This window comes from Chenopodium quinoa, unplaced genomic scaffold (genome assembly GCF_001683475.1).
Source record: "Chenopodium quinoa cultivar QQ74 unplaced genomic scaffold, ASM168347v1, whole genome shotgun sequence".
NCBI classification, from domain to species: Eukaryota; Viridiplantae; Streptophyta; class Magnoliopsida; order Caryophyllales; family Amaranthaceae; genus Chenopodium; species Chenopodium quinoa.
Genome location: NW_018742204.1, coordinates 16,921,931 through 16,943,390, shown reverse-complemented (window position 1 = coordinate 16,943,390; position 21,460 = coordinate 16,921,931). Strand labels below are relative to the sequence as shown.

Sequence of the window (21,460 nt, the reverse complement as noted above, 5' to 3'; positions counted from 1 at the left end):
AGTTTAGCTCAATTCAGTAAATGTGAACAAGCCCTTAGTACAAATATTATTCTAAAAAGGAAAATTTGTAATTATTAATCCCAACTTTAGGCGATTTACTTTCATTAATCTCAACTATCGATTATTCATAAATAATCCCAACTTAGGGGGGCGTCTTCTTTTATCAGGCCAAAGCCGGTCAACAAAAGTCAATCACCTGTTATATCAGGTTATTGGACACGTGTCAACACTTAATTTGTCCAAAAAAAAAAACAAAGTTTAAAAAAAAAAAAAATCCTCCCTTCATCCCATGCAGCCCCACCACCTCCTCTCTAGCAGCCACCTGAAAACCGCCAACTCCCCACCAAAAACCATCGAACCCAGCCGAAAACCACCGAACCCCAGCCGAAAACCACCGAAACCCCAAAATCCAGCCACCGAAACCCCAAAACCGCAGCCTCCGAAACCCCAAATCGCGAGAAACAGAGGGAGGGGGAATCAGCGGCGAAAGAGGGAGGGGGATTCGCGGTGCTAGAGGTAATGGGGGTCGAGGTCACGGCGGGTGGTTTTGGGTGGTTTTATGGGTCGCGGTTGGTGATTTCAGGTGGTTTTAAGGGTCACGGTTGGTGCGGCTGGTGATTTTGGGTGGTTTTAGGGGTCGCGGTTGGTGCGGCTGGTGGTTTTGGGTGGTTGTTTGGGATTTCGCTGGTGGCCAGAATTGGGAGGGGTTTTGGTTGGGGTTTTTTTTTTGTTTTTTTTTTCTAATTATTTTTACCAATGAAATTGCGACATGTGGCATTTAAGGGAAAAAAAAAACTTTTAAACAGGTCATCGGTTTTTTGACCTGGTAAAAGAAGACGCCCCCCAAAGTTTGGATTATTTAAGAATAATATATAGTTGGGATTAATGAAAGTAAATCGCCCAAAGTTGGGATTAATAATTACAAATTTTCCTATTAGGCACATTATTTTTCACTATTTGAAAAATCAACCTCCTGTTAAATTCATTATGCAATAAAAGTATCACAAATCTTCTATTAGGACTCTACATCATCGTTCGTGGTGGAATGACAAGGTGTCTCTTAACCACAACCACCTCTCAGAACACAACCATGTTAATCCTAGAGCGAGGGGGTTTATTGTATAAGAACTCGAACATAACATTTAATTTGATGTCAAAATTAAAATATTTATCTTAACAACCTTTGCTGCTATTCAATTATGATTCTGGCGACCGTGGTAAGAAGGATTATGAAGAAGAGGAGAAAGAGTTTGAGAGTCAGATCATATCGAAGATTGTAGCGGCATTGGGCGGTGGTTACGACAGGGAAAACAGTTGGAGAGAGAAAGTGAAGGTTACAGTAAATTATTTCCCACCATTGTTGGAGCTTGGAGGAGAGAGAAAGTGATGAGAATGAACAATTTGACTGGAGAAGAGGTAGATAGAGCAACTCCAATGGTTGCTTTTAGGGACTAGCTTGCAATTTTAATAATTTTCAAGCTAATAGCCAAACCATTGGAGAGTAGTTTAATAATTATCTTGGCCAAGCTAATGCCAAGCAAATTAGCTTAGAAATTAATTGTCTCTAATAAAAGACTAATTATTTAAAAAATAAAGCTGAAAAATCTAAATGCTAATTAGCTTAACCATTGTGGCATAAATTAGCTAGAATGAAGAATACTTTGCACTCCTAGGTGGCATGGCAAGCTAATTTGGCAATTAGCTTACCATTGGAGTTGCTCTAAGATGTTGAAAATGGATGATAAATACTTCTTATTTTTTAAGGAGTTGATTTTTTTTTTTCATTTTTGTAGATTTTTGCACATTTAGTTTAACATATATGCACATTCAGTGCAAAAAATATAAACATGTAATCCTTCTCATATATATATTCCATTTACTTATTTGATAAAAAAAATTAAAAAAAAAAAAAAAAAATTAGCAAAGTTTAGTGAAATTTATTTTGGAATGTGCATACCTCATTTTTGGGTAATATCGAACTTAAGTGGCTCATTAGTTATAATCCCTCAAACAATTCATTTAAGTGTTTATAAATATAGTTTCATATGTGTACGCTTGAAGTACATAATAACAATGAATTTGTTGAAACGTTGTATCATGGATGGTCCATTGACTCTCATAAATAAAAAAAAATAAAAAAAAAAATAGAGTAAGCCAATAAAAACGAGAGATTGTTATATACATCCATTTGGATGTATTTTCATATGTGCACGCTTGATGTACATACACGAAAAATTCATTTAAGTGTTTAAATATAATTTAATACGTGTACGCTTGATGTACATAGTAAATTAGTAATGATGAATTCGTTGAAATATTGAGTCATGGATGATCCACTATCTTTACAAAAAAAAAAAGGGAGTAAACCAATATAAATGAGAGATTGTGATATACACCCATTTGGATGTAGTTTCATATGAGCACCCTTGATGTACATATACGAACAATTCATTTAAGTGTTTATAAATGTAGTTTCATATGTGTACGCTTGATGTACATAGTAATGAACGATGAATTTGTTGAAACGTTGTGTCATGGGTAGTGCACAGGAGTAAACCAATATAAATGAGAAATTGTTATATACATCTATTTGGATACACTGTATACCCAGGAATAATTTGTTCTTATTATGATGATTGCTTTTCATTTAATCATCAAATAAAAAACAAAAACTAGCTTTAGATTAGTTGGGTGCACAATGTACCCCTGTCGATATAAAAAATTTCAAATATATACCCATGTTAAAATCACATCTCAAGAAATTGTATAAACACTCATATACTTCGTACCGAAGAGAGTATCACATAAAAAAATAATAAAAAAATAATAAAAAAAAAAACCTCTTAAAAAAACGTGATGAGACTTGTGAAATTTTTATGGTAGAGGTATATGTATAAGTCTTTGTAAAGAACATATAATTGTTTTGTAAAGAGCATCCAACCTTATGTTCTTTTGTATATCTAAAGAACATCCGTAATATTAATAAAGAACATGATAATATTATGTAATCAACATTATTGATATTTACCCACCATAATCTAAACACAATTTTTTTAAAAAAAAAATCACAATAAGTAATGAACATTTTGTCACAAATAAAAGTACATTACACCGACAATCAAAGAAAATGGAAATTTATAATAGGTTATCAATATATTTAATAAAGATTATTATTTGATATATAATAATGAACATATGAAAAGAACATAGTATTAATAATTAAAAATACATTATAAACACACATATATATAAAGTACATCATGTTTTCTTATAAAGATTATTATTTAATAGTACGTCCTTTTCAATCTAGGTATATATTTCATTACATTTTAATAGTGTGTGTGTGGATTTTTTTTTTTCACTATAACTATATACTCCTCCATTTTTAAATACTTGCTCCATTTCTCCATGCGCGAAGTTTTAGGAGAAAATAATAATATATAGATGTAGTGGGGTAAGTGGAAGAATATAAAATTGTAAAAAGCAAAAGTAGTGGAGAGGATTGGAGGAGAGAAAATATGTGTTGGGTCCACTAGGTGAGAGAAATTAGTTAAATATTGTAAAAACTTTCCAAATAAGGAAATGAAGTAAGTATTTAAAAACGGCCAAAAAAGGAAAGTGAAGCAAATATTTAAAAACGGAGGGAGTATTCATTACATTTTTATAATATGTTCCTTTCCGTTTTTTCAATGAAACATATGTACTATGCGCATGCGCCTTTAAGGGTGTGTTCGATTCACATGATTTTTACTTATTTAAACCTATTTGAATTTATCTTATCTGAATTTATTTAAACTTATTTGAGCTTATTAAAGCTTATTTTACTTGTAATTTGTACTTGGATAACCTTAGAGCAAGTTTAGCCCCAAGTAAGACTAGGGGTGGCAATGTGACATCATCATCTTAAGTCTTAAGACTTATGTTTAATATTTTCCTTATTTTTCTTCTTAAATCTCAAGCAAGTCTCAAGTTGAGTCTTGAAATTTAGTTGAGTCTTGAAATTCCAAGACTCGATTTAAGACTTGAGATCGGGACCCATCTCAATTTTATTTTTATTATCTTTTATTTATTTATTTATTTATTCACTTTTCTGCTTATAAATATGTCATATATTTGAGTCTTAGGACTAAAGAGATAAATTTGGGCAAGTCTTAGTGAGTCCTAACAAGAATTTGATAACATCATTTTCAATGGAGACCACAAAAAATGATGTCACATCTAAATCATAAGACTTGGGGGCTAAACTTGCTCTCATCACAACTTATTTTTTCTGAAGTGAACTTATTAGACCTAAAATAAGTGAAAATAATGAATCGAACAAAGCCGAAACTAGGATGATGAGATTTGAGAATTAGGTAGGAGTAAAGATGGTACTGGACCGGACCGACTCGAAATCTGACAAGAAAAAACACGGCATGGTACCGTGCGCGTGGGTTGTAAGCCGCCTTACTTTGAGAGAAGCATGATAAGGCACGACACGTCCGAGTTCGACACGACAAAACATACTAAAATCAAATTTTTTTTAGATACGCAAGCCCTGTTCAGCTAGCACGATGACACGTGAGCCTGGGCCGTGCACGGATTAACCTCCTGAAAACTCCAGCTCGACACAACACAAAACTCGTGAGTCAAGCCATGGGCCTGGCACGAAGCACGCCCCGTCGGCCGTAGCCATCTTTTGGTAGAACGTAGAAGGTGAGGATTTGACTCAATTTGAGAAATATGGTTAACAAGCGAGCAAAGTGGGGGCACAAGAAGTACAGTCCTAATCACACGACGAACACGCGCCAGCGTATGTTACACAGTAACACACCCCCTTCCTTCACGCTCCCATTTTTTAATTCCTTTCTACGACTAATATATTGCCACATCTTTTTTTCCTTCACTCTATCCCAAATTAATCGCCCACCAAAAAAAAAAAAAAAAAAATCAAGATCTTTCTCAGCTATTTATTCATTCAATTCAATTAATTGCACCTTCCCAGATTATTGTTTTTGTCCTTTTATACTCCTCACTTCAAAGCTGATTAATCAATCTCACCATCATTTCTATCATCTCTCCCTTCATTTATTTTTTGTTTGAAAAATATAATCATCTATCTTATATAAATTGGTATATATATATATATATATATAGTTGAGTTGAAGATTGATTTCAATGTCAAAGACAATCTCAACGACGATGACGACGGAGTTTGGGAAAGGAATGAGAGAAATAAGGCCATTGATGAACTTACTATTGCCGTTATGTGTACATTGGATTGCGGAGGAAATGACGGTGTCTGTTTTGGTAGATGTTACTACTCGTGCTCTTTGTCCTCAACAAACTACTTGTTCCGAAGCTATTTATCTTAACGGCGTTCAACAAACTGTAATTTCTTCTTCCTTTCCTTTTTTTTTAATTTTTAAATTTTAATTTCGCTTTTTGGTTTTTTTTTTTAATGAAAAAGTAAAATTAGTTTAACAAACAAACTTTTAAATAACACGGGTGTATAATAAATGTTGAAAGTCATTTGATAAATGCAGCCTTGCATATAAGCATTTAATATATTTTCTTTTATAGTATTACAGTAAGTGGGAAATTTATCAACAATTCACAAGTAAATCGGTGTAATAAATGTTAATTTTCTGTCTTAACTAGCCTGTATATATCTTTTTCTTTTTATAATTAAGGATTGTAGAATAATTTGTTTTACTGTAATGATTATTTTTAAATTTTTTTTCCAGATAAGCTGACGTTAGTGAAGAAAAGTCTAAAACTATCCTCGTGGAAAAAGTATCTTTAATGATTAATTAATACTAGTACAAGAAAATTATTGTTTAGTGTGTATAATTTTTGTACAAGTTAGGCTAACTAATAATTGGATTTTGATGCCATAATATTTTAAATATAGAAAGAAAAAACTTTGTAAAGGCAATTGTGAAGGTTCATGAAATATTTTATTTTTTTTGGCTTTTAGTCACTAATCTTATTGGTTTAATTAATTCGTTAAGTTGGTTTTTCTTTGGGAATTAATTTTTTTTTTTTGAATAGTTCTTTGGGAATTAATTGGTACATACTGTATTATACTGTACTTTATTTTATAAAAAAGAATTTTATTTAAACAATGTTTAGTATTATTTATTATTGGCTTTTATGTCTGAAAAAAAAGTTGCTTGTACGTAAACAAATGTAGGAAAATAAAAATTATTCCCTCCGTCCCTAAATTATAAGAAAAAGAAAAAGACGGGCAGTTGGCTGTTAGAGAGGGACACGGTACACTTTGAGGATGGACTCTTCTTTGCAAATTTATTTGATAATTGACAAATTATTGTTTGTCCTTTTCTCTCGCATTTTCTCAATTTAAGTAGTCTATTCTAATTTAACTTTTAAGTATTCAATATTAATGTATGTGACACCAATGTTTTTCAAAAAAAAAAAAAATTGTATGTGACACCAATTAGCTTATTTGGTTATACAGTAGAAGAGTTTTAATATATGTGATTGATCTCATCTACATCATTTGCCTTTTTGCAAAAGAAAAATCCGTTAAATATTGGTTAATTTTGTTACACTTGCGCTTTAACTAAAATAAAACTTTCTCACAATGAAACAATTTAAATTTGTTTTTATGTATCTTCATTTATACAGTAATTTATTTTTTTTTTTAATTTTTTATTGGTGGTTTTGTTTGTATTGGTGCAAGTATTTCTTCAACTTGTCATTATCATAGAAGATAAAGTCGATTGTGACATGTTATCTTGAATCATCATGGTAACGTTATGGGCTCCCCAATGATAGAGAAAATAAAAAAATACTCTCTGTGGAAAATAAAGGAAAAGCAACAGCCAATGGGTAATAAACAAATTTATGCAATAAAACTACAAAAATAGTCATTATCTCACCACAAAAATGAAGATATTTCCATACACTAATAAATAAGATCAAGATAAAAAAAAATACAAAATAATTTATTTTTTTTTTTTTTTTTTCGGTAATTAAAATTTCTACAAGTGCAATTTTGTACTCCTTATGCTGCAAAAACTTGCACTAAACTTCAGTAATTTGGAAAAAAATGTTGAAGAACTCTTTCCTCTAGGAATATACACTGTAGCAAAAAAGATTTGATGCTTGGCTCTTCGGATAACAAATAAATGACATGGATGGTGTGATAATAGATTGGTTTTCATTTGGTTATGGATTGCAAAGAAAACATTAGAATAAAAATTTGTTATATCTGGTTGTTTAATAAAAAAAGAAAAAAAAAAAAGTTTACAATAAGTTGGTAACAATGTTTTATATACTTAATAATTGATGACAATGGAATGGATTATAAATTTTGATGTAATACTTTTTAAATGCCTTTCTTGTTAGTAGTGTTTGTTGGACACTAGTGTATGTTTTGTTCATCATAAGAAGACATAATTTTGCCTTGTTCACAAGTTTCTAATGCAAGTATCTGAAACATGTAGGTTGTTGGAATATTTAAGATGGTGTTGCTTCCACTATTGGGGCAGCTTGCTGATGAGTATGGGCGGAAGCCGTTGCTCCTTATTACTCTTTCAACCACAATTATTCCCTTCAGTATGTTATAAACACTTTTTCAAGTACTTGAGGAAATTTTTCTGCTTAATAAGATAGGAAACTTTATCGTGTTTTGGCAACTTAAATTAAGCTACTTGTGTCAAAATGACTCAAATTGGATCAAAATATGGAGTTGCTAAACCCTTTTTTGTACTAAATTGTTCTACTTGTGGCTCTTTGTTCTCTATTTCCAGAGTTTATCAAACCAAATAATTTTAATATTCATTCTTCTAATTTCTTGCAGCGTTACTTGCCATTAACCAATCTAGAGAATTTGTATATGCTTATTATATTCTTCGAACAATCTCCTATATTATAAGCCAGGGGAGTATCTTCTGCATTGCTGTTGCCTATGCTGTAAGAACTAACCTTTCAACTTATCTTTTGGAATTTGGAAACTATATATAAAAAGTATTAATTACTAAAACAATAAAATTATGTCATTTCATAGGCAGATGTGATTGAGGATTCCAAAAGAGCTGTGGCATTTAGTTGGATCACAGGTTTATTTTCAGCATCACATGTTCTAGGAAATGTGCTGGCTCGATTTCTCCCAGAAAAATACATTTTTGAGGCAGGTTCCTACTTTAAGCTGTTCATTTTAGCTTTGTCAACTGTTATTATAGGATTTTTAAAAAATTAATATAATATGGATCACCAGTGTTGATGTTTTCTTGATTTTCCCAGGTTTCAATTGCTCTCTTGATCTTTTGCCCTGTTTATATGGGGTTCTTTTTACCGGAAACTGTTAAACAAAGACAAAGGCAGGATCCACAGTCATCATTATTATGCAAGTTCCTGACATTCCCAAAGCAGCGATTCAATTCTATGAAATATGCTGCTAGTGTAGTTGTTAGCAGGTTGAGTCATTGTACAACCATTTGCTTGTTTCACAGTTTCTTAGTGATTACTGATTAACTTGTTTATATCAGTGCCGTGCTAACTTAATCAATGATGTTTCCTTTGCTGCAGTCCAACACTTAGGGGAATTTCTCTAGTCTCTTTCTTTTACGAACTGGGAATGTCTGGCATTAGCAGTGTTTTATTGGTAAGGTTCATGACAATAGTATTGCTTAGCACCTAAATCTGATATCAATTTTTAGGAATTGCTCAGACTGCTCTACTTTGCCTTGAATGTTTTTGGCATGTCTAAGATATTTATTCTTTGGTTTTATAAACGATAATCTGTCACATTCGTCAAAGGCCTTGTTTGGCAAATGGCTGTTGGCGGTTGGCTGTTGGCTGGTTCACTTGGCTTGTTTGACTAGCTGGAATGTTTGGCTGTTTATAATGGCTTTTGAAATTGGCTGTTTAAGCTGGCTGTTTATAAAAGTGTTTGGTAAATTAATTGTTGGTTGTTGGTTGTTTATTCGATAATTTGTGGGCCAACAAGCCAAAAGCCAACAAAAAAGCTACTCAAAGCAGCTTTTTCATTTTGGCTTAAAAGCCAGCTTTTTCGCTGACTAAAAAGCCAATTACCAAACACATTTTTTGGCTGTTTGACCACCTTAAAAAGCCAAAAGCCAAAAGCTAACCAAAAAGCCATTTAAAAGCCAATTACCAAACATGGCCAAAACCTTGATAGCTGTTTGTTACAATTGATTTTACATAAAATTGAAGCTTTCACTAGTGATATAAAAATGGTCGGTGTATAAATAACAAAATGTCAGTCTTCTTGACCCTGTTGTGACTTTGTTGTTGACATATCAGCAAGGCATTTCTTCCTAAATGTAACTTTTTATTTTATTTTTATTTTTTATGGTGTAAATCTGGATGTTTCAAGCTGGACACTCTTGGAATTATATAATACACATGTCTGTCTAAGTCATCATGCTTGACATATTGTGTTATATCTGATTTCAATCTTTCAAACATGAGTAAAAGACATCTTGTGTACGTGATAAGAAGTTAAGGACCTAGTTAACGGGCTATGAAGTTTGATAAAACTATGATTTCCTTGCAGTACTACCTGAAGGCAGCTTTTGGTTTTAATAAAAATCAATTTTCTGAGATATTGATGGTTGTTGGAGCTGGTTCAATTGTTTCTCAGGTATGTCTAGTACAACAGATTAAGATATTGGTAATTATGATTATATGTAGCAGTCACACTGGACAAATACTTATCAACAAGCTTATATGATCTGCTAATGCCAGTTAATAAGACGCTGAACAGCTTCTCCACTTTCTTTCTTGATTATCTTCTAATTTGTGGTCTGTCTTAGATATTGGTGCTTCCTCTTATCAATCCGTTGGTTGGAGAAAGAGTGATATTATGCGCAGCATTACTTGCATCAACAGCTTATGTAAGTGATGAATCAAATTCTATTTGTCTAACTAATTTAAAAACTGAATACACTCAATTAACTTTAACTCCGTATTGAAATACCTTTTGCAGGCATTGTTCTATGGTTTTGCTTGGGCAGCTTGGGTAAGAACATCTAAAACTTTTTGTTAGCACCCTGGAAGTACGGATGATTGTATTATACTCTAGGTTCTAATTCACCAAAGCCACATCAATGAACATGTACTTTCATTCTGTTGCGACTGATTATAGCTGGCAACATTAGATTTACCCTGATGATATTTATAACCTTCTACCTGCACTAATATTCTTTGGATGCATTGCAGGTACCATACTTGAGTGCTTCATTCGGAGTTATATATGTGCTTGTGAAACCTTCTGTGAGTACTTAAAACCAACGCCTTTACTGGTCCAGCGCTACATGCTGTTTACATTTGTCTAATATTATTACTTGGCCTACTAATTTTGCAGACTTATGCTATTATTTCAAAAGGATCAAGTTCTAATAATCAGGTTTGCATATGCTTCTCTTCTCCAAGTTTTCCCACTGATTTCCAATTCATGTTTTATGCAAACTGGTGAAGGAGGATGCTTTCAAACCGGTCATATTAAAGGCTACGTTTGTTCACCCTTTCTACCTAGTTCAAAAAAGATAAATTCGGATCTGGTTAGCATAATTTTTTTTAAAATCAACTAAAACTTACAATCTCACAGTACAGATAATATCAGTTCAGTTTTAGATCAGATTAGACAGAGGTTAAGTCCTCAGGTGCACTGAGAGGCCAGATCACCGCCTTTTCAGGCCAACAAGACAACATTCATGTCATATGCTTCTGATCACACTGATAGTCATAATTTTTTTTCCTCGAGGAAGTCCTGCATCTATTTTTCTGTTGTTTATTCAAAATGTTGTTTTTGTGATTGCAGGGTAAAGCTCAAGGTTTTGTTGCCGGTGTTCAATCCATTGCAAGTTTATTATCACCACTTGTTATGAGCCCATTAACTTGTAAGTCATTATCATTAAATGTCAAACATATGAACTTCAATTCACTTTAAATAGAAATGTTTCCGACTTCTCCATCATTCTCCTTGCAGCATGGTTCTTGTCTGAAGATGCTCCGTTTAACTGCAAAGGTTTTAGTATTATATGTTCATCAGTATCCTTGGTACAAACCCTTCTTTTCCCTTCTTACTTATTTTCTCCTTGTTGATTTTCTTTCCTCGATCCTCCTAACTGGCAACTGTCACCCGAAACTCTGTTATTTTGCTAACATTTACTTGTATATTACAGATGGTTGCTCTGGTGATCGCCTTGGGATCACGATTTGAATCACAGTCTGAGCTCGAGCAAAAGGATGACTTAGCTAACATTGAATCGCCGCTTCTATCTTGAGGCTTCCTTATTCTTAGTTTTAGGAATCCCTATTATGCATATATAATTATTGTACAAGTTTGAGGTTGTTTTTATGACAATGTAGAATATGTAGATATATGCATTGAGTTGCAAAATTGCATGCAATGTCATTTAGGAGTTGTTTTAGGTCACATTTTAGTTTAATTTTTATTGTAAGCAAAATTGTAGTTATCAGAGAACAAATAAGCTAAAGTATTCCATGGAAGAATTCTAATCGAGGAATAACTTTGGCAATAATATATTCCATAAGATTTTCTTGTACAATCTTTCATTTTTGTTTCTCTTTTACCAAGTATCTCTCTATTTCATGAATGTCTTCCCAATTTTCATTTTAGGTTGTTTTTATGAAATTCTTCCTAGTTGTACTTTATTCCATACTACATTAGTGTTAACCTAACTTAGTCTACTTTTTAGACATTTTTCTAACTCCACATTCTCTCTCTTCATAGAGGAATCACATATACACATATATACATATACCATTGCCTTGTACAATTGTATTTTATTATGTATCACTACAATGGTTTATGAGATTTTGAGGGTGGTGTTGGGCATACTATGAAATATTGTATGACAAACACCATGGTCTTGTTTGACAATTGGCAATTGGTCGTTGGCTGCTGGCTGTTTAATTTAGCTTGTTTGACTGGTTGTTAGTATTGGCTGTTTGACCATTTGTTGAATGTATATATTTTTGGTTAAAACAATTGTTGGATGTAACTATGCAAAATGACCTTAAAGGACACTATTATTATGTTCTTATTCATTTATTATTAATTACTAGTTACTAATTTTTAATTATTAATTACTAATGCAATACTAACTATTATTACTTTATATTATTAATTACTGATTGATAATTACTACGGAGTAACTGTTAATTATTAAGTCTACTCCGCAATTACTAACTATTACTTAATAAGTACTAATACTTACTCCCTCCGTCCCCAAACTTGGACCCTTTTAACCTAATTTTAGTCCCAAAATGATCGACCCATTTGCATTAAAATACTAATCAATTTACAACAATATTTGTGCAAAATTAGCTTTCACATAGAAAATTTTGTTTTTTCATGTATTTTTAATACTTTGTCTCTCTACTTATTTTATAAGCCCCATGTAAATTTATCTTTCAATATGTTTTTATTTCTTTTTATTTAAGTTTCTTAATAACCACAAAATCAACCTAAAAGGGTCGAAGTTTTGAGGACAAAAGAAGTGAGTAATGATTAATTACTAATTATTCATTATTAATTATTAACTACTAATTATTTATTACTAATTATAATTACTAATTATTAATTACTAATTATTAATTACAAATTATTTATTATTAACTATTTATTACAATATTAATTGATTATTAATTACTACTCCGTAATTACTAATTATTGCTTATTAATTATTACGGAGTATATGATAATTAATAATTATTATACAATAATTATTACTCTCTCCATTCTTTTATTAGAGTCCACTATTTCTTTTTTGTCAAATTAAAATTACTAGAGTTAGAATTTTTTCCTTTTTCGTACTCCCTCCGTCCCAGAAAGAACGACCCTTTTGGGTTGATTTCTCGGGTATTAAGAAATTTAAATAAAAATAAATTAAAAGTATATTGAAAAAATAAATTTACATTGGGTTTGTAAAAAAAGCAGAGAGAGAGAGAATATTAAAAGTAAATGAGAAAAATAAAATTTAATATGGGGAAGCTAATTTTGCACAAATATTATAGTAAATTGGTTGGTATTTTAATGCGAATGAGTCGATCATTTTGAGACTAAAATTAGGCCAAAATGGTCAAACTTTTGAGGATGGAGGGAGTAAGTGGTTTTTTTTTCTTTTTTACCAATTTTAACCTTATTCTCTTAATTTGTTCCCCAAATTATCCTCAATTTTTACTGATTTTTTTGTGCCAAATATTTTTGGCATTTATTAATCCACCAAAATATGTTCTCTTTCCTCATTCTTCTTGTTCTTTCTAGGTACTTTTTCTTCTTTTTGGCATTTATTAAGCTCTATTTTTCTTTTTTTTTTCTTTCACTTGTTATTCAAATGCATTTAATGTACTTTGATACTTCAATACATGGTTTAAGGAATCTACAAAAACCTTAATTCCCATGAAAAATGAGAAATGAAACTCTAATAAAAGGAAGAAAGGAGTACTAATTAAGGATAAAGAAGTAATTTGTTTGATGAAAAGCCAAAACCAAAACCAAAAAGCTAGTAAGACTAACTTTTTGTTTTTGGCGAAAAAGTCGGCTTTTCATTTAGATCAAAAAATCGGGTCGGAGTGGGCCTTAACATGATACCTCGTGCCCAAACCCGAAAAAAGTAGCGGGCTTTTCGGACTTGTTTCAGGCCGGGTTCGGGCTTTAAACTAAAAATGTGTTTTTTAGACTTGTCCAAAACCGCCCTATTTGCGGGCCAAATCAGGTCAGACTAGCAAGCTGGACTGAGGTTGATCACCTCTACCAAACATGTATTTTGGCTGTTTGACCAAAAGAAAAGCCAAAAACCAATTAAAAAGTCATTTACCATACAAGGCCTATAATATGCTACACAAAATGTTATAGTATTCCCAAATATGTTTTTCCAATACGATATGTTTTAATCACCTCTTGCATAAGTTTGTGCGGGAAACAATTTTGGCACACCTACATGTGAAAAAGAGCTTTGAACATTGTGCAATGTGTCAAAATTATTTCTTGGTTATCTAATGTCCTTCTTTTAGGAAAGATACATTAAAATAAGTACATTTCTCTAAGATTGCAAAATTTAACCTAATTTATTGAAAGAAATAAAGTGAGAAAATTTGTTACAAATAAATAAATTATGAGCAAGATCTTAATGAGTTTGCATGTAGTGATTTATCGACTTTCGCTGTAACATACCATCTCTGTTCTAGAATAACTGACACGGTCATATTTTGCACACGTGTTCATACATTAGGTTAACCTTATTTTCATAATTGAAAATATATGAAAATTATAAATAATAAAAAAAAAAATTATATTATGAAACACTACCGTCATAGTTAATATATACACTCTTTTTTATCGCATCATGACTTCATGAGTGATTTCATGTTTGTCAATGCAATACTTTGGTTATTAATACATTTGATTATAGTTTTGTAAAAATTATAAAAAGTTGATATTTAAAAGGTAGATTTCGAGATGAATCAAACTGGATCCCACATAACTATATTTTTCATAACGGATAAATCATAAAAAATGCTTTAAAATGTATGGAACAATGTAAAAGTTTTGAGGTACAAAATAAAAGAAAAATTTACTATGCATGAAGTATATAAAAAATGAAAAAAGTGTACAGATTTTCGATTATTCTGGAACGAAGAGAGTAGCCTACGAGGTTAAACGCTTACACCTCTTGTTCGGCAAAATATAGTTGTGTAGGTAGTTGTTAGCTGTGAATGTAGAGGTTAGTTGTGTAAGTAGTTGTTAGCTGCCAACAAGCTGTTAGCTATGAAAATATATAATTTAGATATGAGTGTTTGATAAAGTAGTGGTTGACTAGTTAGTACATATAAAAATCAATATTTTATTTTTAAAACTATACATTAAATTTTCAACAAGTACCTCAAAATCTATCTCTAACTTGAAAAACTAATAATCCTAATTCCTAACTTTTCATAAAGGGGTTGTTGGGCAATTGGCTTTTTGCCTAGCTTTTGGCTTTTAAGTTTGGTCAAACAGCTAAAAATTATGTTTGGTATTTGGCTTTTAAGCTAGCTTTTCCGCCAAAAGCCAAAAGCTAATAAGAGTAGCTTTTTTTTATTAGCTTTTGGCTTGTTGGCCCACTTTATCACTAATAAACAGCTAACAATCATTAATAATTTTACCAAACACTTTTGAAAACAGCTAGCTTAACACAATAATTTAAAAAGCCAACCCATATAGCTAATACTTCCAGCTAGTCAAACAAGTCAAGCAAACAAGCCAACAGCCAACCGTCGACTGCCAAACAACCCCAAAAGCTACCTCTACCATTAAAAGCTACTTGAACCATTACTTTGCCAAACACTAACATTTTTTGTTAAGTAGTGGTTTAACCAAAACTACTCTAAAGCTAGCGTTGAACACGCCCAAATCTCCTACGAGTCCTACCTTTGCCGGTAAATGTAAGCATTGGTTATACACTTCGTTTAAAAGAGATAAAGGTTCAATTATCATTTATCAATGAAGAACTAAACAGGCTACTGCCCAGATTATTAAAGAGAGCCATGGTACCTCTTCATTCACCCCTTACAACCATCAATTTAAGCAGCATTTCATTCCCACCTCAAAAACTCCATTACCATCAAAAATCACCATTTTCATCCTCAAAAATCTCATACCCTTTGCATTCTTTCATCTCTTCAAATTCATTCAAACTCAAAAAAGAAAACTCCTTTCAAGTTTCATTATCATTTACCCAACAAAATTCCAATGATTTATTCAATAATTCTCTGTTACTTCTTCCTAATTTTTCATTTTCCAAGTTACCATTTTCAAGACTCACAACTGCTGCTTCAACATCAACACCACCACCCTTAAATTCAACTGTCCTAAATTCCAGTGAAAATGTTCATTGGATGGTAAAAATGGATAAACCTCCAAATGGGTTTCAATCAAAAGCTGAAATCATCAACTATTATGTCAGTATTTTGGAAAAAGCTCTAGGAAGGTAGGTTTTCTGGTTTTAAATGCATTTCCTAATGTTAGTTTCGGAATTCATCACAAAATCACGCGCTCAATTGGTACTATTAATGTTTATGTTATTGATGTTTATTTATTTAATGCTTAATGATTAGGGGTTGGTGAATTTTTACAGTGAGAGGGATGCACAAAGTTGCATATATGATGCTTCCTGTGATACAAATTTTGGTTTCTGCTGTATTGTAGATGAAGAAACTTCTCGTTTTATTGCTGGTAAGCGTTCAATTTTCTTTGATACCCTTTTTTGTATGTTTTAGTAGTGATTGCTATAAAGTTGTAATCTTTAATGGGATTTTACAGCTTCTATTTTTATATTTGCAATGTATTGAAAAGGTTTGCCTGGAGTGCTATCTGTTATTCCTGACCCTGATATAAATTCTGTTAAGAAGGATTATAGTGCTCGAAATTTTCGAGATGTTTCTGTGTCGAATTTACACAATCAGACCTCATTGTTGTACCCCAAGGGTTCGAAAAACTGGCTTGTACGTGTCGAAAAACCGTCTAGTAGAGTCTTATCCAAGGCACAGGCAGTTGATTCTTATGTAAACATACTAACCAGAGTCTTGGGAAAGTAAGTGTTGGCCTGTTGAATTCACATGCTTCTTTGTGAGTTTTTGAAATGGTTAGTTGAGTAACCAATTTGTTCAATGACAGCGAGAAGGATGCGCAAATGTGTCGATATCATGTATCATGGCAGTCTAATTTTGGGTTTTGCTGTAAACTCGATGATGAGTCTGCGCAAGAGCTAGCTAGTATGTAAAATTTCTGGTCTTTGGCCATTGATTCATCATTTGGCATTGGGTTCCTTACTGTAGACCCCTTTTTTTGGTGCAGCTGTGGCTGGAGTTATTTCTGTTCGGCCAGATGAGCATTTTGAGTCCGAAAATAAAGACTATGGAGGTTTGTCAATTATCTTTATTTGATTGCTTTCCAGCTATGTATTGTTTGGTTTGGAGTACAAAATATGAACCAAATTTCATTTTCGTTATCTACCAATTCAATAGATTTCCTGTTTTAAGAGGTCTCATTTTTATAGCAATCATTTTTTTCATAATTTGTTATGAGCAGTCAGCAGTGTATTGGAGGTAATCTACTATTTACTGTACTCAGCAAATCTCCACATTTTCATTTGTTCTCTAAGCGGAGAATATAAATAATTATTTCATAATGCATTGATAATTCAAATTGTTCCTATTTATTTAAAATTTATAGGCTACTAGATTAGCTAGATGGATGTATTATGTACGTTGTGGGTGTAAATTTGTTTTGCTTGTCAGTTGACAGCATGGATTATATGTTCATTGGCACACAGCTCTTTCTGTAGACTATATAGTCTATAAAGAGCAAATCTGTGACATAGATGGTTTGAGATAATTGATACGGATTAATTAGTAGAAGTAAATGGGTATTAAGAAAGTGGAAAACCATTTAGGGCTTCTCAGAGGCATAGTTTTTGATGCCTGAAGAAAGTATGTCATGGAGAATGGAAAAACACTGTTTATTGAATTCAGAACATAAGTATTCAAAAAAAAAAAAAAAAAAAAAAAAAAAGTCAGAATATATGTTTACTGAAGAGACACGTCCATTTGAAAAAATGTGAATTTGTAAATAATAGCGCTGGTATGTTACTTATGTCTGATAATCCTTTTCCATTTGCACTGACCTGGGCTGACCACTATATTCACTTATCCACTTGCAGTATAATAAAATGCTTTTAAAATTACAAACAATGCAAATAGCAGTATATGGTATCTCCTAATCTGTGCTCATAACAGTATGGATACAGACATACAGTGTTCTCTTCATCCGTGTTCTCATTTTGAATATCCAGTTGATTAAATCACAAACAATTCATCTTTTCTATCAGTGAATTTGTGTTACTGTCAAAGTAAAAAAATTTACATGTGATATATACGAGTATCGGAGTATGTGGTGTCTTCATTCTTATATGTGCTCTTCAAAGTTTGGTATATAGCCACTTTCTGCAACCTAGCCTAGTCATTGTTTATAAGAATATAAATCTTCCCTCTAGCTGGATGACTGTGAAGACATGGATTGCAGGTGACAGATTGGCATCCAATGCTTCTGATTCTACAAAAGAAACAGAGATGAGCAAAACCAAGCTTTTCATAACAGGTAGTTATTTTCCTTTCTTATTTGTAAATGCAATATTTATGATCTTTGGTACTGCATACTGATGTTTGCTTGGCTGTTGGACCGGTTATTCCTCGGAGTTATTGCTTTTCCAATTGACTCTTAGATTGACAACGGTGTTACTTTTACATATCACACTATTATATTAAGAAAGGATAATCAGGAGCTTAATGCACCTTGAAATATGCTCAACAAACACCTGCCGATTAAATAACAGAATCATGTTTGTCCAAATCCAATTATGCTGGGATTTGGAGAAAGGTTATAGGCTAAAAAGTTATTCATTTGCAATCACGCAGAAGTTAAACTGTCAATTTGTTGATTGAAAATACATCACTGACAGTTTGATTATATGATGCCAAGCTGTAGTTTTGCCAATTAGGAATCCTTTAAGCTTTGGGAAAATGCAAGTTACATAAGAACAATAGTGAAAATACATGTTATGTTACAGATCCTTAAGAGTTGTATATTCTTCCTTATTTTCTGCTGGCAGTAAGCCACATCTTAAATTAGGGAACCAGCCATCTAGCAGAATGAAAGAACTTCAGATATAAACATATTATAGCTGAGGTGCTTTCTCCTAATTTCTCTATCTCACATCAATGAGAGTAGTTACACTCACCTTATAATATTGTTTTGTCAGTCTAACTCCCATCACTTTAAGTATTATTGATCATCTAAAGTTTCATCCCCATCTCCATTACCATTCGGCTTGTGAGTCTAGACTTGAGTTTACTTAGCTAGCCACTACTATTTGCTACATAGAGTCATCCACATGGTATATATTTAACAGGATTTGCCCTTTTAAGTGTATATATAATTGTAGAAAACTGTTGAGTACATTGTTAATAGAAATTCATAATGGATGCGGCATTTGAGAATCTGAGATCCAACATCTATCTCTATCTTAAATTGGAAGCTAGAGAAAAATCCCTACTATCTTTGAATACACATTACAAATTCTTCTGTTTGGCTGTATTTCAAGTCCTTTAACTTCAAAGTATATCTCCAAATTTCTAATCTATTGGTTAAAGTGTTAAACCCTCTTCATGTGCTGTATGCGCCAAAACTTTCATCTGTAAAAGCATAAGCCAAGGCCCAAAAACAGTAGGAAGATTCTGTCAATTTTCAATGTTAGTCTGCTTATAGTTGGTTACAGACTTGAGTCATCATAATTTGCGTAGAGATTCCTCTAAAAGACTGTTTCGTTACTCAGCTTTAAAAAAAAAATTTAAAAATTGTGGTATACTAATATATACAGAGTCTTGGAGGCTAAGAGTAATGTAGCTTCATCTCTAATGTACTGAACTTACTGAGTTTAGCTCTATTGTTCAAAACGTTTGTGTTTTATCTCTTTTTTCCTTTCCCGTTATATATAATCAAGTATTTGGATGTATGTTTTATTTTGCAGGTGGAGCATAAAGAGGCTCTAATTTGATGATAATTCTTTCCTTTTCCCTTTCTCTCTTTCCCTCTGTCTCGAATCAATATTTACATCATATGCTATGTTATTATTGGATATTAAGAAAAATCTGTCACCTTAACTACATAAAACTATGTCATATCCTTAATTATGCGTGGTTGGACTAATTTGACTACAAAGAGTAGTTTTTGAAAAAGTTAATGTGAAGATGGGTTGGCAAGGGGTGCTCAAAACTTAACTATGCTCTAACTACCATTCTGAAAGATACCTTATGCCTTCTTACCTTAACCAGAAAGTATCTTGTATTTGTCTGGTTCAAGAAATGATGTTTATACTCTGTCTGCATTGATATACCTAGCTCAAAGTGCTTGTTATCATATATCAACTGTATTAGGTTTTTATTTTTCCCTTGCAGGTTTGTCTTTCTACACATCTGAAAAGACATTACGTGAGGCCTTTGAACCCTTTGGTGAACTCGTAGAAGGTAGGTTGGTCTTTTATATAATTGGACAGCTTTCTTACAATTTCTTTTATTTATCTATAATTTCTATGTTGAGCTGCTGTGCTAACTCCTAAATGCCTGCAAACATTCTGTACAGTTAAGGTAATCATGGATAAGATCTCGAAAAGGTCAAAAGGGTATGCATTTGTTGAGTATACCACTGAAGTTGCTGCTACAACAGCTCTCCACGAAATGAATGGCAAAGTACGCTTAAGGGCATCATCATTTATGTGTTGAAATTATATTTTCATCTTTTTAATATTTCAAGCATCACAAATTATATCCTCACTCTTTCTGATACATTGTAGATTATTAATGGCTGGATGATAGTTGTTGATAGAGCAAAGATGAAGCCACAGCGCTCCAGAGCATTGTCATCACAAGACAGAAAAGTGACGCAGAGGATGGCTCATCAAAATTCACAGTCCTACAGCTAAAGATTGAATTTCATTATATGTTCAAGAAAAGTTGAGCAGAACATGGAACTCACATATAGAAAGACATAAGATAGAGCTAACATGATCAGTCATCAGTGGCTTGGTGCATCAAAATGTATAGGTCGTTATCTCATGTTGGTATTCGAAAGAATTGAATCCTAATTTCCTTCAATATTTCATTTCATGAATTTTAAGAGGTTAGTTTCACGACATGTTTTGAGAGACAGAAAAGATTGAGAAATGTGACATGGTTTACAGATTCTTACCAATGGCCATTTTTCTAATTGCAACACTTAAATGAAAATACCATATACGAAGCACTATCTTAAAAATTGGTCATGTCCAAACATTATTATAAAAGCGATCTTTTGCTGGACCAAATAAAAATCTGTAAGATAATTTGATTTTCTCATTATATAGAAAGCAAAGAATACTCTACATTGCTAGATGAAATTTAGGGGAATTTTGAGTTGTATTCTACAATGAATGAGCTGAGCTGCAACAACTGGGAAACTTAAATAGTAAAATGACATCCGCATTCACTAACAATCCATGTGACGATCTCATAGGAGACAGACTAAGAAATTTTAACCATACTAGGTTAGTTCCCGTGCCTTGCACGAAAATTTTCAATAATCATTTTTAAACTATCGTTATAATTTATAATCAAACAAAATAAAATCTAAAAATATAGTTGACAAATTTTGATCAAAATAAGGGATTACAGGTATAAAATGTGTAAAAAGTTATCAAACTTATGTTAAGAATGTCTTTTTTATAGCTATAAAAATATTTTGTGTTAAAGGATATGTCAATTTTTTTTATTTTTTTTATTTTAAGTAATTATATTGTATAAATTTAGAGAGCTATATTTGTATAAGATTTGTTTCTTAAAAAATAAAAAAAAAATAAAAAGCTAATGACACACCAGGAGATGACACGTG

At 32.2% G+C, this 21,460-nt stretch overlaps 2 protein-coding genes across 2 annotated transcripts; both read left to right on the top strand.

The window, feature by feature from the left end:
• Nucleotides 1-4,757: 4,757 nt before the first annotated feature.
• Nucleotides 4,758-11,550, top strand: LOC110720420 (hippocampus abundant transcript-like protein 1). The gene is made up of 14 exons (XM_021899456.1): nucleotides 4,758-5,370; nucleotides 7,452-7,563; nucleotides 7,808-7,920; nucleotides 8,015-8,137; nucleotides 8,251-8,423; nucleotides 8,536-8,611; nucleotides 9,527-9,613; nucleotides 9,786-9,866; nucleotides 9,959-9,991; nucleotides 10,192-10,245; nucleotides 10,337-10,378; nucleotides 10,793-10,871; nucleotides 10,961-11,031; nucleotides 11,157-11,550. The coding sequence occupies exons 1-14, from the start codon at nucleotides 5,158-5,160 to the stop codon at nucleotides 11,256-11,258; spliced, it is 1,359 nt and encodes a 452-aa protein (XP_021755148.1). The 5' UTR covers nucleotides 4,758-5,157; the 3' UTR covers nucleotides 11,259-11,550.
• Nucleotides 11,551-15,437: 3,887 nt separating this feature from the next.
• On the top strand, nucleotides 15,438-20,806 carry LOC110720411 (organelle RRM domain-containing protein 1, chloroplastic-like). Its single transcript, XM_021899445.1, has 9 exons — nucleotides 15,438-15,968; nucleotides 16,116-16,213; nucleotides 16,334-16,571; nucleotides 16,655-16,752; nucleotides 16,835-16,900; nucleotides 18,062-18,136; nucleotides 19,993-20,061; nucleotides 20,177-20,283; nucleotides 20,388-20,806. Exons 1-9 carry the CDS (start codon nucleotides 15,526-15,528, stop codon nucleotides 20,514-20,516), a joined length of 1,323 nt encoding a protein of 440 aa, XP_021755137.1. The 5' UTR covers nucleotides 15,438-15,525; the 3' UTR covers nucleotides 20,517-20,806.
• The last annotated feature ends 654 nt before the right edge of the window (nucleotides 20,807-21,460 follow it).

Bases quoted from the DNA above. Each gene is read 5' to 3' on its own strand.
- LOC110720420 (XM_021899456.1), top strand. From the start codon at position 5,158: ATGTCAAAGACAATCTCAACGACGATGACGACGGAGTTTGGGAAAGGA. The intron at 7,921-8,014 runs GTAAGAACTAAC...GTCATTTCATAG, and splicing joins GCATTGCTGTTGCCTATGCT to GCAGATGTGATTGAGGATTC. The intron at 8,424-8,535 runs GTTGAGTCATTG...CCTTTGCTGCAG, and splicing joins GCTAGTGTAGTTGTTAGCAG to TCCAACACTTAGGGGAATTT.
- LOC110720411 (XM_021899445.1), top strand. From the start codon at position 15,526: ATGGTACCTCTTCATTCACCCCTTACAACCATCAATTTAAGCAGCATT. The intron at 16,572-16,654 runs GTAAGTGTTGGC...GTTCAATGACAG, and splicing joins CTAACCAGAGTCTTGGGAAA to CGAGAAGGATGCGCAAATGT. The intron at 16,901-18,061 runs GTTTGTCAATTA...CATGGATTGCAG, and splicing joins CGAAAATAAAGACTATGGAG to GTGACAGATTGGCATCCAAT.